Source organism: Anastrepha ludens, chromosome 6, assembly GCF_028408465.1.
Source record: "Anastrepha ludens isolate Willacy chromosome 6, idAnaLude1.1, whole genome shotgun sequence".
In the NCBI taxonomy this organism is placed as follows: Eukaryota; Metazoa; Arthropoda; class Insecta; order Diptera; family Tephritidae; genus Anastrepha; species Anastrepha ludens.
Genome location: NC_071502.1, coordinates 73,698,540 through 73,717,588, shown reverse-complemented (window position 1 = coordinate 73,717,588; position 19,049 = coordinate 73,698,540). Strand labels below are relative to the sequence as shown.

Sequence of the window (19,049 nt, the reverse complement as noted above, 5' to 3'; positions counted from 1 at the left end):
CCGAGACCAAAAGACCAACCGCAGAAATGACGGATGGCTGTGTTTCAATTCTACAGAGGTAGTGAATATGCTGAATATGAGATTATATACGTTTCACTATATAAAAATAATAATAAGAATTATTTATTGAAATTATAAATTATCGTGAAAAATCGAAGGCTGTCTGTTCTATTTATTTAATAAACGTGAGTATATTTTCCGATTTTGCTAAATTAATGCAAAAAATCACATGGTTAGGTATGCATGCGTAAACTCATATAATATTCGTATGTATTTTTACTCTTGCACGCTCACTTCATAATGGAGATTTACTTGTACATGTCATGAAATTCCTTAAAATCACGCGTCAGCACAATAGTAAGCATCTACGAGTTTTTGCAAGTACAAGCAATTTGTGGATTTATTCAGCATTAAGGAACTCATTATGAGGGATTTATGCATGTATATGTAGTATGTATGGATATATGCATGTGAGTATGAATGTTAGTTGGCTGAAGGTGTCGATGCACGTGCTACGTTTTATGCATTTATTAATATATTGTACTTATTTTATTTTATAAATAATTATAAATAAATAAAGTACTTGAATATTAGTATGTTGGGGGTAAGTTTTACCAAACCGGTTTTTGTGTGGTATTTCGCGATTTTCTTACGTACACTTTGTTGTATCTTTGGTGAGTTTTAAGGGGTTCAATGAATGTGCGTTTGTGTGTACTATTTTAACACTTTGCCGCCCGCTAATGTATTGTTGAAATATACTATATGACCGGTGATTTTAAACTTGAAAATTACTGTGGGAGGCGTGCAATAAAAATAATATTCATAAAAATATAATGAAAGTCCTCCGCAAAACTGCGTTCCTAATCCATAACAAAAGTATACAACTTTAAAACAAAATTAATAATTACTAAGATTATTTAAACACTTGAATGTATGTATGCACCAATCACTCCGAAATGAAAAACGAATTGAAAACTTACTTAGAAACCCAATGGATAACGTTCAATAGCAGTACAAATGCCGTTAGAACGAAAACAATCAGTGAATTGTTTATTGTTATTGTTATGGAATGAAAACGAGAAATCTCTATCCTGGTCACCAATGAATGTCTAATGAAAACGAGAAATCTCGCTCTAAAAGTGTTAAATGGTTTTTTGATAAGGAAACTTCTTTAACGCATTAGAAATTTTGCGCCGCTACAGTCGATCAAATCGATGGTCAAGCAAAGTAAAATGACAATGGCCTTATGGAATGCGAACGGACTAAATCAACATAATCTTGAAACAAAAACCTTTATTAACAAATACAACATGGACATATTATTGGCATCTGAAATGAATTTTTATGATAAAAGCTACAAAATAATATGTACCAATCACCCTGACAATAGAACACAGGGCGGAACAGCTATTATACTGAGACGAAATTGTATGTTTAACAAAATGGAAGAATATCAAATGGACTATCTTCAAGCAACGAAGATTCGAGTAAATGACACTCTAGACCCGTTGACCATATAAGCTGCTTACTGCCCTCCGAAGCACAACAACAAAATAACGCAATACACTAACTATGTACCTTAAAACGCTTGGAAATAAATGTATTGCCGTAGGAGTTTATAACGGAAAAACTATGATGTGGGGTTCGAGATTAGCAAAAACCAAAGGAAACGCACTACTTGACGCTATCAGAGTAAAAATTGTAACTTTTTAAATACAGAAGAACCCATCCATTGGCCTTCAGACATTAAGGAAGTACTTGACTTGCTTGACATTTACATAATAAAATAAATTAATCCAAACATGCTGACAACTGAATCTTAACCTGAGCTCTCTTCTGATCGCTCGCCAATTATACCGAGAACCTAACAAATTGTAAAATCGACCACTTTACAATCATCGTACGGACTGGAATGCGTTTACGGAGCTCATGGTATTATACTTAGATACAAAAGTGTCTTTAAAAACAAGTGATGAAATTGAGGCAGATTGAGACAGGGTATTTGTAAAAAGGGAACCCACTGATACTGAAAACAATTGCTCAGCTGCTTATCGGCACTTCAGGGTCCGATAGTTGCATTGTACCTAAATTCACGCAGTTACATTTAACAAGCGGCAGGAAGTAAAGTGTATAAGTACAATCCGTTGGAGATGGCCGTGTTTCAATACAAGTTATCAAAATATTCCTTCCGAAAAACCGTTTAGGCATCCTTTTTGTCAGCAAATGAATAGATGAGCTTAATAGGCAAACATGTGCTTTTGGGGGTGGCTGAAGCGCATCGATAGCTACAAAAAGTTTATGAAGATGCGGCCTTAAGTGAAACAAGGGGTCGAGATTGTTTCCGTCGCTTCAAAGACGGTGATTTTAATGTTGACGACCGTCCGCTAAATTGGAGGCATTGCTCAATGAGGATCCGTATTAAACGCAAGAAGAGATTTCTTCAGTATTAGGCCGCCAATCCATTTCCAAGCGATTGCATACTTTGGGACTGACTCAGAAACAGGGGGCTTGGGTTCCTTATGAGTTAAAACCAAAGGATGTTGAACGTCGTTGTTTCGCCTGTGAACAACTGCAAAAAAGGGGGACTGTCCAGCCATGCTTCTACGTCGTCGCCTCGGCCGAATATTCACGCTGCGAAGGTTATGCTTTGTATTTGGTGGGGCCAAGTTGGTCTTATTTATTATGAACTGTTAAAACCAAGCGAAACCATCACTGGGGATCGGTATCGACTTCAATTGATGCGATTGAGCCGAGCAATGCGCGAGAAGCGGCCGCAATACACGGAGAGGCATGAAAAAGTGATTCTACAGCATGACAACCTACCTGGTACCACTGAAATGGGAAATCCTACCCCAAAGCGTTGAAGGTGAACCAGAGTTGGGTCATTGAGCAAATAATACAAACAATCAGTCATTAATGAAAAAATTCCAGAAAAATATTATATAATATATTTTTTATTCATTACTGGAAAAATATTTTTACTGCAATTTGTTTCAGTAATGAGTAAAAAAAATTGGTAAACAAATATTTTGGCTGGAATGTTTTTCAGAGATCAGTAAAAGTTTATTGGTAATACAAATTAAATTTCATTATCAGTAAAATTTTACTGATTACTGCTATTTGTAATGTATTCAATCATCTTTGTTACATTTTGCTAAAACATAAATAAATTAAGATTATATATTTTGAGCATAAATTCAATTCTTTAAGTTTTCATTTGTGGTCAGGCAGCCATTGTTAAAATCTGTTTTGTGTTTTTGATGCTTAGTGTATCTGTTTGAATGTGCCGAGTATATTTTTATGCTGATCACTTGTCAGTAGCATCAAAAAAATAAAATAAAAACTAGTAGTTGAAACTGAAAAAAGTAGCAGGTATTCTTTATTCTTTAAAACAAAGCTACTAGCTAAAAGCCTTCTTGAGAGATATCCCTTCCTAGTTAAACCAAATTGATTTGATCAAGTAGTTCAAAATGCAGTTCAGAATATCTGAAGAAGATGTTTGGAAACCAAATCATACTATCTTATAGACTATATTTAACCTTATAAATAGTAAGGCTATCAAAGGCTGACTAAAACGACTACATTAAAACATTTCGAGGAAAATTCTTAAATAATGCTGTGTCGTCTGCCAATGAAGTCAGCTATCAATTTATTTTTTCAGCAGGCAATGGCAAACTTCCGAGTGTATTTCCGCCAAGCTTTTCATAAAACCTATTTGTCGTTCGGAGTCACCTTTAACCCGTAGGACTCTCCATTTGTGGAACAATATCAAGACGCACTCTACAAATAAAAGGAGGGGCTCAGCCAAACACCTTACAGAAATGTACGCGCCAATTATTTATAATATTTTCTTTATTTTTATATATATAAGATTTAAATGATGTGACCTTATGATGTAAGGTTGTTTCGAATGGGCTTTCAGTAGCCTTAAGGGAAGTTTTCAAATACCGTTATCTCGCAAACTACAATCAATCTGGCGAAACGGGCAACACCATCATATTTAGAAAGTCAATTAAGTGGCTGTCAGAAACAAAAAAAAGTATGCCCACTAGCAGAGGCATAAACCACACAAAATATCTCTTGAATTGGGCTCATACTATATATGGTATGTACATATGTATGTATATTCTTGGTTGCAACAAATGTACATCATTAAACCTCCTCACTCACACACATAAAAAAGTCGGCGCGCTAGACCAGCTTGCGGCAATGTACTTCCGCCCTCTCATGTATGTATGTCAGTGTGCTTATGGCTATGTCACAAAGCAATCAACTGACCATCAGTGCAATATGTAGGCGGCTCAGTGCAATCGCAAAATGCAAACTCTTAATTAAAACATGTCCATACAACATAACAGTGAAACAAAAATAGAGTAACTGCAAAAAAAAAAAAAAACAATTAAATGCCAGTACTCACCATGCCAACGGCGACCTGCCGCGCTATATCTAACAGATCAGCTGTACTTAACGGTGCTCGCGGTAGGTCCGCACTTAGCGTATCATTGCCACCATTGTCGGTAGTAGTAGTTGTTGTTGTACTGGTTTCAGTTTGTGTGTCCTGCAATGCCAATATACGTTTGCGTGCAGCAGTACGTGTTTGTCGCCGTTGCCATTGGCGTTGCCGCAATGCCACTTCACTCACCATTTCGGGCAAAAATTTGAAATAGGATTTGTTTTCGATCGCTTCCATTGTCGTCCGTAACTGCTTCGTTTGATCTCTACTCAACAAAGTTGGGTGGTAGTCGAAGTTTTTCAAATACATGCAGTGACGTTTCTGTTTCTGCAGCTGAGTGCATTCGGTTTCACTCTGCAGTGTTGCACTGTCACCACAAACACTGCCGCTGCTAATCATTTGGCTGCCCTTGACATCGATCACAAAATCTCTATCAAGTTTGTATGCGTTGCTACAGATGCCATCGTAACCATAGGATTTATTGTCGGCGGCCATAGATTGTGGCGATTGTAGTGGTGTAGGTGGTGGTGGTGGTGTACTATCGTTTATTGTGGTGATCGATGTCATGGTGGTTGCCGCCGATGTATCACCAAATGGTGGATAAAATGTTGTTGTTTTAGCTTCTGTTACGCACCTTTGGTGTAGCGAATTCAGGTTTTTGTATTTGAATTTAAGCTTCTCAATAATGTTATCATCAATGTTAAAGACACCACTACCACCAAAATTGCTGCTTTTGTACTTATAGTTACCGACAATGTCATATGAAGCATGACAACCGTTACTATTGCTATCACTGCATATGCGGCGATGCGTTTGTGATGTACTACGGCGTCCCCGCTTTTGCTGTTGCTTGAAACTGTGCCTTGCCAATCGACTGGACATCCGATTAACTGAGGCTCTACTGAATTTCACATTTAAGTCATACAGATATTTCCATTCATCTCTGCAATAGCAAATAGACGCAAACGGAAAGAGAGGTAAGTGAGGAAAGTTGAATGAAGAAAAGTCTGGGTGATATACTCGTATGTATGTTCATATTTATGTAGATATTGAAAAATCGACTGACTGATATAGTGCGTATATTAGTGTGGAACCGAGCCCAAAAGTAGGTCATTGCTTTACATCAGTACTGAAAAATCAATATTTCGCAAACAATAAGGCGGCCGCTGCAGTCGGATGGATTAGTACCATGCGGTAAGGTTGGGGTGGGTGTGTAACACCAAAATATAGAAGTTTTTGTAATAGCGGTCGTCACCCGGCATGTAGTGCATAGTAAAGCTGCAGGTGTCTACATTTGTGTAACAACATCAAAACTCACACCACAAATTTTAATAGGAGCTCGGCATCGTGAATAACTACAACTGCAAATGCAATTCTGCCTAAGTACCTCTAACCACTGAACTTTTTTAAGTATATGTACATATATATCGGCACTTGCATATATTGGGTAGTCGAAAAAGTCTTTTCGTATTTCTAATCAAACTTCAACTCATATTTTTTTTATATTTATAATGAACTTTATTAAACCAAATATGTACCATTTTGGTCGACCACCTTTTGCCATTTTTCTTCTAGAGACATTATTCCATCAGTGTAAAACTTTTGTGGTTTCTCGGCGAAAAACTGCGACAAGTAATTTTCACAGGCTTCTCTTGAAGCCAACTTTACTCCATTATGGGAGTTCTGCATTGGCCGAAACAAATGGTAGTCCGATGGTACAAGGTCAGGGCTATATGGTGGATGCATCAAAACTTCCCAGCCAAGCTCTCCTAGTTTTTGCCGAGTCATCAAAGATGTGTGTGGCCTAGCGTTGTCCTGATGGAAGACGACGCTCTTTCTGCTGATCAGTTCTGGCCATTTTTTTCGATTGCTTGCTTCAGTCTCATCAGTTGTTGACAGTAAAGTGTAGAATCAATCGTTCAAGCAGGCTGGAGCAGCTCATAATGGATAATTCCTTTCCAATCCCACCAAACACACAGCATAACCTTTCGAGGCGTCAATCCTGGCTTTGCGACCATTTGTTGAACTTCACCACCCTTGCACCATGATCTTTTTCGCACATTATTGTCGTATTTGATCCACTTTTCGTCTCCTGTTACCATTCGCTTCAGAAATGGTTCGATTTCATTTCGTTTCAGCAAAGAATCGCAGATGTTAATTCGGTCCATTAAATTTTTCACAGACAATTCATGTGGTACCTAAACATCGAGCTTCTTTTTGTAACCAGCCTTTTTTAAATGGTTCAAAACCGTTTGATGATGAATGTTTAGTGCCTTGGCGATGTCGTGGCAGCTTATGTGACGGTCCTGGTCAATCTTTTCCATAATTTCATCGACTTTTTCAACGATAGGCCGACCGGATCGAGGTGCATCTTTCACATCGAAATTTCCAGAACAGAAGCGAGCGAACCATTGCTGTGCTACACGAACTGATACAGCATCGTCTCCGTAAACTTCACAAATTTCATTGGTGGCTTGCGTGGCATTCTTCCCTTTTTTATACAAAAATTTCAAAATACAGCGAATTTCTTCATTACTTTCACTCATTTTTGAACAGCTATAACTTTTTTTCAACTTCTCGGAATTAAATTTTTTTTTTGGTTAAGAGAAGCTTAAAATGTAACCTGACTCCAACGACATCTATTGACAAAATACGAAAAGACTTTTTCGACTACCCAATAGTATCTTACTTTTTACTACTAAGTAGGCTACACCCACTGGGCTTCTTGTTTTCGCAAGTTAAGGATACAGCTACATCAGCTACTAGTCACTGTTTTACTAATTTGGGCACCAATGACATGTGCGAGGTTCTCAGAAAGAAGTATATAGTCGCCAGATTCGGCGTCCGGAAGAGACAGCGTCCGATCTCCGCATTTCGATGAATGCGCTTCTGAATTTTGAGGTACAACTTCTTCGATGATCTGAACAGTTTAAACACAGTTTAGCTAGATGGGCCGGTTGGGTTCACCAAAATATCGAGAAGTTTTAGGGAAATGTAGAGATATAACTTAACTCATTTGTAAGAGCTTCCCCATCTAACGTAACCTATGTAAGCGAAGATTTTCCCGTCACAATATTCATTATATTATGGAGATTAACATTGAGCCCACAAGAGTCATTCAAGATGATTTGCATGGCTTATTCCCATTTCGCTTGACAGCCTAATTATAGTATAAACATCTCTAATGCCACTAGATTGCTTTCTGATAGAAGAAACGTTGAAAATATTATACTTTTGCGGTTTGAAAATGTTATTTGGATTCTGGTAATAATAATTTTTAAACAAATGTATTAAACTCAAGTTCTTCCACTATCTGCGGTTATGTTTTGAAAAAAGTATTTTTAAAAACTTTGCGATTTTGGAAGTATTGAATTTTCTAATCGGTCCAGGTCACGCAAGCATTAATACCTTTCCGAAATATTTTGGCGGAGTCCTAAATATATAATAAATTTTATAATTCAGGTATAAAAATGGCAAATTATTTTTGTAGAGCGCTTAACGTATGTATGTAAACGAGTAGGGTTATGTTAACACGTTTTATATTTCACTATTCGACAAAAATTTCCGCCTTCTACTGCTGAGGCCAAAAAAATGTGCAGTGTTTTTAAAGTGTGCTTTTAATGTGTTTCAAAACAGAATAACGGTAAAAGAAAACAAACAAAAGCAAGAAAGTATACGAGTACAGGAAGGGCGCGCATCTGCAACGCTTTACTCAAAATTGATTCTTACAAAACTTTAAATTTCTCTATTGAGTGCTGCTGCATTAAAATATTCATATGCGCGTGGAAATGAACGGATAATAAAAATTCAATTTCGTAAAACTGACTAATTTAATAAAATTAAATAACTTTCAAGTACGTTATACATAATTACTGTTGCACCACACTTTGGCCAAAATTAAAGGCCCACTTTTGATATATAGTTTAAATAAATTCGCCTCCAACATCTCTGACAGCTACATTTCATTTAGATAATACTGAGATACCTGTTTCGGCTAATAAACACACTGTTGCTAGCAATGAGGCTCGTTCTTCTTCGTCTTCTATTGTTTTCTCTGCTGCATTCAAAAATGCCACGACCCCAATTTTTTTCTATGCCTGCTCAAACTGCGTACTGCAAATGCTGCTAGCTCATCTTCGTTAACGCCTAATATTAATTCACCGGAAACTATCACTACGTTTTCGGGAAATGTCAATGTTCCCAGTTTTTCGTCCTACTCACATGCAGTTGTTAGTGGAATTGGCTCTTTGGCGCAGTCTGCAGCGTTTTGCCCCGGCTGCTTGTAATGCTGATTTAATGTAGGTACAATTTAACACTGGTTGGATCAATGTCACCAGTTTAGATTAATGTTGAATACCTCGAAAAAATTTCAGAGTTGTTCAGTTAATTTCAGATAGAAATTTGCAAGTGGTGAATCGTAAACAGTGGCTACATCTTTCGTCGTTCTTACCTTCTGTCTCTGCGGATAATATAATTGATTATATTAAATATGCCGGTTTTGGCAGAAAGTATCTATTACGTTGTGCTTTAGTAAAACAATAAACTTCGCCTGTTACTCCAAAAGCTGGGCGTTTCTAATCCTTTTTATCCTAATTAATTTCGCCGAACCTTTGGCCCGCTAAAGTTAACTTACGCCAGTGTTGCCAATTTAGCGACTTTGTCGCTAGAATTGACGACTTTTGCTTTAGTCTTGGCGACAAAAAAAAAGTTTTGACGACAAAAATGATTTAGCGACTTATCTGGCGACTTTTCGAGAGCAAATCGAAACCGTTTTAGGCAACAGATACTTTTCTGTCAACTTCATTACCCGTGAATGCCCTTTACCTTCCAATAGCACTGCCTTTTTGTTGTGTTATCGTCGAAAAATCATCGGTCTATAATTGAAATTTTAATTTTGTAAATTAATATTTTTCCATAAAAATTTAAGATGACAGTCTTTAATGGACTCTTAATAAAATAAAAAAAGTCCCATCCACAAATTCCTTCATTTTCCCCCTAAAAAAATCACTCATTTCTTTGGCTGTCACAGTGGTGTTCCCCCTTAAAGCGTAGCTTTTTTATGCCACTTTTTCTTTACTATGCTTAAATATATTTTATAAATCCATTTCAAGACTTTATTTAATAATAATATAGTAAATTGTTACATGATTAGTCTGGTTTTATTATAAAAGCGTAATAGTTAATATTATTAATTTTATAAATTTTCAAATTTCCATTTGAACCCAGTACTGGATCAACTTCGTAAATAACTTTTTCAACATTTCTTGAATCATTCATGCTTTCCAATGATATTTCAAAGACACAAATGTTTTTCAGACACAATTTAACAAAGCGTTAGAAAATTTAGTAGATTTATGGAATCATAATAAAAAAAACCAGTATTTCAGGAGATTGAAACTAACTTCCGTTGATCTCAAATTTCAGTAGAGTTGGTATTGCTGATTTAATTCATTCTATTTATGTAAAAAGTTTAAGTCCGCAGCTGGCCTCTTGTGCACCTCTCAGAATGAAATTTAGGATCCGCACCTGACGGAGTTAGCGACTTTCTAGCGACTTTTGATATTGGCCCTAGCGACTCACATTTATTGGCGTTGGCAACACTGACTTACGCCCTTCACGTTCTTTAGAAAACAAGGAGGGTCAAGAAATGGCAACGTAAGTCGACCCAAAGCTATACGCAGTTCAAGTAAATTGATGTATACTTCCAGAAGGTAAAGAGTTTTCCAATAACAGGTGTTATTGGTGAATGGATTGCGCTATCGAGAGATGATTAACGATTTTTTATGACCCGAATTGGATGGTATTCATCTGGACAACGTTTATTTTCAACAAGACGGCGCTACGTGCCACACAAGCAACTTGTGATTTAACAATTTGTGTCTTGTTTCTTTGAGGCCACGTGAAAGAGAAGGTCTACGCCAACAGCCCAGGGTCGATTCAAGACCTCAAAGATGGAATTCGTGAGGCTATCGAGGACATAGAGCAGCCACTTTGCACTTCGCTTGTGGAAAATTTCATGAAAAGGAAATTGTCCTGTAAGCGTGGTCGTGGTGGTCATTTGTATTAAAAAAATGCATTTTTCTTTGAATATCAAAATAACACCTCTGTTTGCAAAACCCTATATCAAGGATTCGATCGAGTGAAGACGCAGTTCGAACTTTTAGTCAATATATGGATTACGCCGTCGTTTTAAGTGTTGAGACCTGGCTTAACGATGATTTCATCGATAGTGAAAATTCAGGTTCACAAATATATAATGCTTATTGCAAGGGCAGAAACTAATTCAAAAGTGGTATTTTTAGAGGTGGATGTGTTCTCATCGCAGTACCACTAAAGCTAACGTTCTTACTTTGTTATGCTTAAAATAGTAATACTCTTTTGGACCAACTGCGTGTGTTACGAGTCGAAGTTCTGGATCACTGTTTCTTGTAGTTTCCTACATTCCGTCCAATAGCAGAGATAAATTGTACTGCTCGCATGCTGATAACGTCGTTTCTCTAGCTCATAAGATAGGAGACTCAAATTTTGGTCTCACGCCTATGAATGTTACTAAGGCTCATGAGTCTTTTTTTCATTGATAGTTTCCTTAATTTTATACAAGTTATAATAAATTGTAGCATGGAAGAAGAGTAATGTTTTCCACCAATATCGCTCACGGATATGCATCACGTTTCTTTAGTTCTTAATTTCGAATTTCATAACTCTCCGTCTACTGCTTCATTTAATTATAATGCTTGATTTTTTGTAACTAATAGACAACTTCTTAAGCTTCATTATGAAGAATTACTCCATTTCTTCAGAGTTTTATCATACTTTTCAAACAGTCCTGTTAGAATACTGTAAGAAAAACATTCCAATTTTGAATAAGAGGCCTTAAGAATAATTAAAAAAAAACTTTTAATCTGGGAGCCCAATTTTTTTTGCAGACTACCAGAAATATCTCAAGGAGTTTAACTGTTGGGATACATTTCTTTCCTGGAACTACATACTTGGATGGCGTCGAATATTGAGGCTAATGCAAAGGCGTTTTGAAGTTTTGTTAAATCTAAAAAATCTAGCTGTAGTAACCATCAACAGTTTTCCCGAGGAAAATGTTGCTAGTAACCGAGCAGATGTTGCCAATAATTTTGCTGAATTTGTTTGTTCAAATTTTTCTACTGACTTTGCCCAGTGCATATTCGGTGCTTCAGTCGCAGATGGCCATCAGTCGATTGTTGCGCGCGATGCGATTCTGTCACCATTTTATGTGGATGATTTTCTCATCAGTTGTGACACTGAGGATAAAGCCTTCGAACTCGCTGTCAATGTGAGTGCGATTTTGTCGGCCGGACAGTTCCGTTTACGAAAATGGAATTCTAATAGTGGTGAGGTTGTAAAGCGTTTAATTAGTAACAATTCCTCAATCGTAGAGTTAGCAAGTGAACCATCGACGGCAACTGTGCTTGGTCTAAGTTGGGACCCAACAACAGATGAGATTTTTTTCAAAGCGAATCTAAACCAGAACATCGGATGTCTCACAAAACGTCGGGGTTTAAGTGAGGTCGCCAAACTATTTGATCCTACTGGCATGCTTGCTCCAATTGTTATTGCCGGGAAGATATTTATTCAGAAGTTGTGGTCTGCTGGCTTAGAATGGGATGCACCACTCCCAGATGCACTTCAAAATACGTGGGTCTTATTTTACAGAGAACTTGACGTTGTAAACCGTATCCGTGTACCACGATGGTTAGGTTTGGCTGAGGGTAAGACTACTATGCTACTTGGGTTTTGTGATGCAAGTCCACTTGCCTATGCGGCTGTCCTCTATACTAGGACAACAGACGGTGAAGGTCGGTCAACTGTATCATTGCTAACAGCTCGCACCAAAGTGGCGCCACTCAAGGGTGCAACGATTCCTCGCCTAGAACTTTGTGCGGCACATTTACTCGCATCCACACTGGACAATGTGCGAACTGCTTTACGTTTAACGGACACTTCTTATCATTTATGGTCCGACTCGCGAATCGTGTTATGTTGGTTACGTAAACCTCCAAATACTCTCAAGCCGTACATTTCCAATCGTGTTCGTCACATTCAAGAGCTGACATCACCAGATCGTTGGCATTATGTATGGTCTGCACAAAATCCGGCAGACTGTGCCAGTAGAGGTATCCGAGCATCAGAACTGGTTCAACATCAGTTGTGGTGGCAAGGGCCAAAATGGCTTATGGACAAACAGCTACCAATTTCCTTTGGGAACGAATTAAAAGATGACGAGCTTGACATTGTACGTGGTGAACAGAGAGTGTCATCATTTGTAGCAACGACGGCCCACGCGAGCATTCTTACAACTCGACGTCTAGACGGCCAAATAATTCCATTAAGCGAACGCTTTAGTTCATTGCAAAAGCTTCTTCGTACCGTGGCAATCGTACTTCGGTGGCTACCAGTTCGCCGACATTTGCGAAGACTGATCGTCAATCCTACAGAAATGGACGATGCTCTTAACGTGCTAATCCGAAACGAGCAATATACCTTTGCGACTGATATGTCTCTGATTCGGAAGGGATCGGAAATATCCAGCTCCAGCAAACTAAGGTCATTGAACCCTTACATAGATTGTAACGACATATTGCGAGTCAGAGGTCGTATTGGTCACGCTGACCTTCCAGAAGATCGACGTTTTCCGATCATTTTACCGAAGCATGGGAGTTTGGTACACTTACTCATCCGACACGCACATGAAACCACGCTTCATGGTGGGGCGCAAATCTCTTCAAACTCTTCGCGCACGGTACTGGATATTGAACGGAAGGCAAGCAGTCCGAAGCTTTGTGCAGACTTGTGTTATTTGCCGACGACATCGAGGCGTAACGTTATCTCAGCAGATGGCATCCTTACCCAGGCATCGCATTACTGCAGCACGACCATTTATATCTTCAGGCGTCGACTATTGCGGGCCTTTTACAGTGCGCATCGGCACAAAAAGATCGCGCACAACGATCAAAACATATCTAGCTGTTTTCGTTTGCATGGCGACCAAGGCCGTGTATATTGAAGTTGTTGATGATCTTTCATCACCCGCATTCTTAGATGCATTTACGCGATTTATAAGCAGACGAGGTCCATGTCGAGATCTCTATAGTGACAACGGTACTACGTTCACAGGTGCTAACCGTTTGCTTAAAGAAGACTTGGCTGCTTGGTAGAACGACAACAACCAACAAAGTTTGGCGAATCTCGGTACTCATTGGCACTTTATCGCTCCCAGCGCTCCTCATCAAGGTGGTCTCTGGGAGGCTGCGGTAAAATCTGCCAAATATCATTTGGTGCGCCTCGTTGGAGCGCAGTCATTATGGTATAGCCAACTTCAGACTTTGGCGACACGCATTGAAGCATGCCTAAATTCTCGTCCGCTAACACCTATATACGATGATCCCAATGATAAGTTAGCTTTGACCCCTGCCGACTTTCTGGTTGGCGCTCCACTGGTTGCAGTCCCTGAAGCTGACATCAGAACAATTCCGTCCAACCGTATTAAGCACTGGCTCTGGCTGCGTCAGATACATCAACAATTTTGGCAACGATGGAGCGAGGAATATTTATCTACTCTTCAAACTCGAAACAAGTGGCAGACGAAATCAAGGGACGTAAAGATCGGAGACATAGTCATCGTAAGACATGAGAACTTACCACCAACATATTGGCGCTTAGGGCGCGTAACTGCGGTTCATCCGGGCAGCAATAGTCTAATACGTAATGTCACGCTTCAGACGGCGAACGGTATGATGACTCGTGCGGTACAGAAATTGTGCCGGCTTCTGGACGCAGAGCATTTTGAGGCCAGCGCCTCAACCGGGCAGGATGTTCAGAATTCGTCCAATCTGGCACCACCTTAATTTATAGCAACTTCCTATGTACCATAACATATCTACTATGTATTGGTATTATTTCTTCGAATTCATCTATACATACATACATATGGTATTTATGCACAGTTAGCTTTAAACAGTTATTTTCCTTTGTACTTAAAAATGAGACGCTCAATAAAATTCAAATATATTTCTTCAGGTTTCGCTGAAAAAAGTGTCGCATGCGAATGGCTTGATTTTTTGTAATTATCTTGAAAACGAACAATTTCCCAAAATCAACCTTAGCACCAATCATAGTGCTAATCAAGTGCTATAGCTTTCGCCTTTTGTCAAAATTAAATAATGTTTTGGTATATGTTTTTTTTTCACTTTGAATGCGTACGAATGTCGCATTCGACATTGGAGAAATGCCCATATGCAATTTTGGATAGGGTCACGCGTTTTTGGTGTGGGTCTTACAAAGATCGATTTTTTTACAGTTTTAAGGAAAAGGATTATCGTCGAAAACCGAACTTTAATTTATACGTGTATTATTTATGTGTGATATTTTAAATATCTTAATATCAACAGTGTGTACTTAGGAAAATATTAGTTTGATATTAGAAAGCGTCAATTCGATTTTAGAAAGTCTCATACCGACTATAGAATTATCAAAGAAATTGACGAAAGTAAACTTTTTGAAAAATAGGCGATGCCGCACCCATTTTTTATAGGACCAAATTTCCGCTCATCCGCCTGATGATATAAGTTATAACTCACGTTGTCTATGAACTCGTTTGTCGAATTTTACTAAAATGTGCGCTGGTATATATGGGGTGGGCCACGTAAAATTTGCTTTTTGAATCGGCTATAAAAAAAACTATTCAATATGTTTTCAAACTTCTTGTTCTATTCTGAAGATTAAACTTTGTCATTTATGAATAAAAAATAATATCGTTCAAACGACTGCCACGACTGGCTTTACAGTAGGCCATTCGATCAACCCTATTTTTAAGCACATTTTCGATTGTTTGGGCTCCAATTTCATGAATGGCAACTTCGATTTCGTGTTTTAAAGCATCAATCGTCTCTAGATGGTTCGCATAGCATTTGTCCTTAACGGCTCCCCACGAAAAATAGTCCAACGGGCTTAAATCACAGCTCCGAGGCGCCCAATTGATATCAGAATTCAAAAACGGTAGCCAAAAGTTCGAGTGTAACTTTGGCAGGGTGACAAATTGCACCGTCTTGTTGAAACCAAATGTCATCCTCTTCAATTTTTGGAAACAAAAACTCGTTGAGCATGTCACGGTAGCGCTCGCCATTTACTGTAACCGCGGAAGAAGAAGAAGACTCACCACCTTGGAAATAGGTTTTCAATATTTCCCAATTTTGTTCAAGCGTATAGCGTTCCATTTCGTAAATGTCAAACCTTTAAGTAAATTATGAACACATTTGACATGTCATTTGTGTTACCGTTCTCAAAAAAATAGGTGGTTCAAAAAGCAAACATAGTATGGCCAACCCTGTACTATAAAGTTCGGCCCGGACTGAATCTACCGCTCCTTACTTGTTTTATTTATATACTTTCTTTTGTAGAATTTCTTTTATTTTATTATTCTAACTTAAACAAAACATGACAGGCAAAACGAAGTGAATCAAAGTGGGAAAGTATCAGCAAATTTCTTGGCACACGTGTGAAAATAATTCGAAAGCAAAATTTCGAAATCTCGTGATTATGCTTCTCACGAAAAATTAAGTTGTGTGGTTAGTTGACTGCAGTGCTTCCCAAGTCATCTATTTTGAATCTCTATAAGTCTGCTATTGGGCGTTTTCCTGGAGATCTCTTCTTTAGCGTCCAATACCTCAAACGATCTCTTTTGCTAGTCCAAGAAAGCGTAATTGGATCCTGCTTTGGACTAGGCCGGGTATATCCTGTAAGTAAGATCGCTATAGCTTCATTTATTTATACTGATTGCTGCCTTTGTCAATCTTGTTCGCTCTTTTTTTTTGCGAATGATTGGAAACCCAGTGAAAGTATTAAAATGTTGCCTTTTCCAAGTTTAGTTCTGTTTTGATAAGAGTAGATGTTGAATCGTGACACCTTGCGGCTAGAATATGCTAAGTCTTTGTTAATATTAGTAAACATATTTATTAAGAGCTCACATCAAATTTGCTACTATAGTAAAGTAGTAGGGACTGAACGACATCAAACTCCGCGGAATACACACATACTGCTTAAGCGCTGTCTATCTTTTACATTTACAGAAATACATTCTCAGGCTTAGCATTGCTTAACGAGAGGCGACCGTTAAAAAACCTTTCTATCATTTGGTGATATTTTGGTTACTATTACAGGTTACAGGTTATTCATAATCCTGTCTGCTATCCATATAAATATTATACTATGAAGAGGATACTATATGAAGAGCATACTTCTTCTATGGCTTGACTACCTGAGTCTGCTGAGTGCTGTCGTGTGCTATGTGAGTACTATGTATGTCGCTTCTTCATTTTTTTTTCGTTCATAATATCTATTGTTAATCTTATAAATACATAAAAAAGTTAAATAATTACCTCAGAAAATCCAACAAGTTGCCAAAACTGCAATATTCCGTCAGTAAAATCATTTCATTGTAACGTTTTGTACAATGCCCAATTATGCCGACAATATTCGGATGTCGCTCTACCGACTTCATCACTTCGATTTCACGTCGAAAGGCGCGCACATCGTCGGTAGATGGCCGATCTATTTACAAGTTAAAAAAATGTTTAATGAGTAGGAAAAATGAGAATGAGTAAAACTGAAAATATCAAATTGCCTGAAACTTTTCTTTACAATAGTTTACTAATCGTTGTCTACCAAAAGCATCAAAACTTAGCATAGTATATGATATACTTCTATTAACATAAGTGTCCTGCATACCTTTCAGCATTTTAACAGCCACTTCACGTACTCCCGATTTACGGTCATTGTAAGTGCCGCGTCGTACCAAACCAAAAGCACCCTCGCCGAGAATTTCATGCAACGTAACATCATTGCGGTCAATTTCCATGGCATCGTTGAAAAATATTTTGTCTTCCAGATCTAATTGAAATTGTGTTAAGTCTTCTGGTGAATGCAGTAAGTTTTTTGTTGGAAAATCAAAAGTCGCCTTTGGATCGATAGGGGCCTTCTTCTCAAGATCCTGCAAAAATCAAAAAACAAACCCAATTAAAATTTAATTAAAATCATCAATAAAAATGAATGAAAATGTTTTCATTAAAACTTTTTGAGACATTTTAATTAAAAGAAGATGTTTGTGCATGCTTATCCACGCGTTTTGAAGTGCTTACAAAAATTAACTCGAAGTCACTTGAGTGCCACTTAACAATGTGAATGTGTGCGTAATTAAGATGCGTGCATATCCACTTATTGAGCTCGAATTTCACGCCAGTATAAACCTCAGTGTTAAAACATTGACAACAGCTGGGTACGTATACGTGTGGATGTGTTTAAGTGATTGCAAACATTGTAACTATCTTTACAGCCAACTGGATATCGCTTCAATTCGCTACAAGTCGATGGCAAAAAGTATTTGTTTTTTGGTAAAGTTTTATATTTGGCAAAATGTCTTCCTAAGGACAAACATTTTAAGCTTTAATTCGATAATTGGTTTACGTCAGTAAGCCTTCTGATCTAGTTGAAAGAAATGGGCATATTTGCAACAGGAACTGTACGTAAAAACCGCATAAGCAATTGTCAGCTACTTTGAGATGCTGAGTTACAAAAGGGTGGAAGCTGAGTTAAAAAAGAGTTCGATATGAAATGTGAAATCAACAATAATATTTTATGCGTCAAGTGGTTTGACAATAAGCCAGTTCAACTTATATCCTCGTGTGAAAGCATTGAACCTATTGGTATATGCAAACGGTGGAATCCAAAGGAAAAAGCTTATATTGATGTTGCAAGACCTGCGATTGTTGCATCTTACAATAAGCGTATGCGAGGAGTAGATTTGGCTGGCATGCTCATGGAGCTCTACAAGGTCAACCACCGTTCAAAGAAGTGGTACATAAGAATCTTCTATTGGTGCCTCGGAACATCCATTGCAACCGCATGGCTATTATAGGTATAGATAGTATTTAAACTTGATAAACTCGAGGCAAAAGCATGTTCCTATAATAAAATTTCAACTAGAAATTGCTCATGAGTGGCTTACTGCCACTACTTCGCTCGGAAAAAGGAAAGGCCAACCATCGAATGTTGAAAGAGCTAGCTCGATAGTATCCCCGGGCTCCTCATCAAGCAGCGTGTCTTCGCAACTATCGAAATAGTACAGGTTCCAACCGAATCCTTCAGCCTCACAGCGTTAAAATGGAACATTGGGTAGTCTTTAGTGAAAAGGTACGTTGCAGATAGTGCAAGACAGGAACCCCAATGTCCAAATGCCTTAAATACAAAGTCCACATTTGTTGTAATAACAATAAAAAACTGTTTTTTTTCTTATCATACCTAATTTTTATAAATAAATAAAAATCATTAAAAGTTGTTTGAAAAAATTTGTTTATTTTGTATACCATCATTGCCCAAAGTTGCTCACAAGCAACTTTCGACAGCGCTCAAACCGTGTGGCGTGACGACTCAAAATTTTGGGCAATTGCTTCTTAAATAAATACAAAAGGATTAAAATTAAAAAGAGGTTGTCTGTAAAGTCGGTTTACTGACGATAGTTTAACGTGATAACGTCATAAGAAAATATTGATGGAATGGTTGCAATTTTCAA

The 19,049-nt window shown here is 37.9% G+C and overlaps 1 protein-coding gene across 1 annotated transcript in view; it reads right to left on the bottom strand.

Annotated features, from left to right (window-relative positions):
• Positions 1-19,049, bottom strand: part of LOC128867569 (tyrosine-protein kinase receptor torso) — a 93,615-nt gene that overhangs the window by 29,978 nt on the left and 44,588 nt on the right. Inside the window, exons 9-11 of the mRNA XM_054108932.1 lie at positions 17,210-17,471; positions 16,861-17,032; positions 4,418-5,396 (exon numbers count right to left, since the gene is read on the bottom strand). Coding sequence (XP_053964907.1) covers positions 4,418-5,396; positions 16,861-17,032; positions 17,210-17,471 — 1,413 coding nt within the window. The remainder of the gene's footprint in view (positions 1-4,417; positions 5,397-16,860; positions 17,033-17,209; positions 17,472-19,049) is intronic.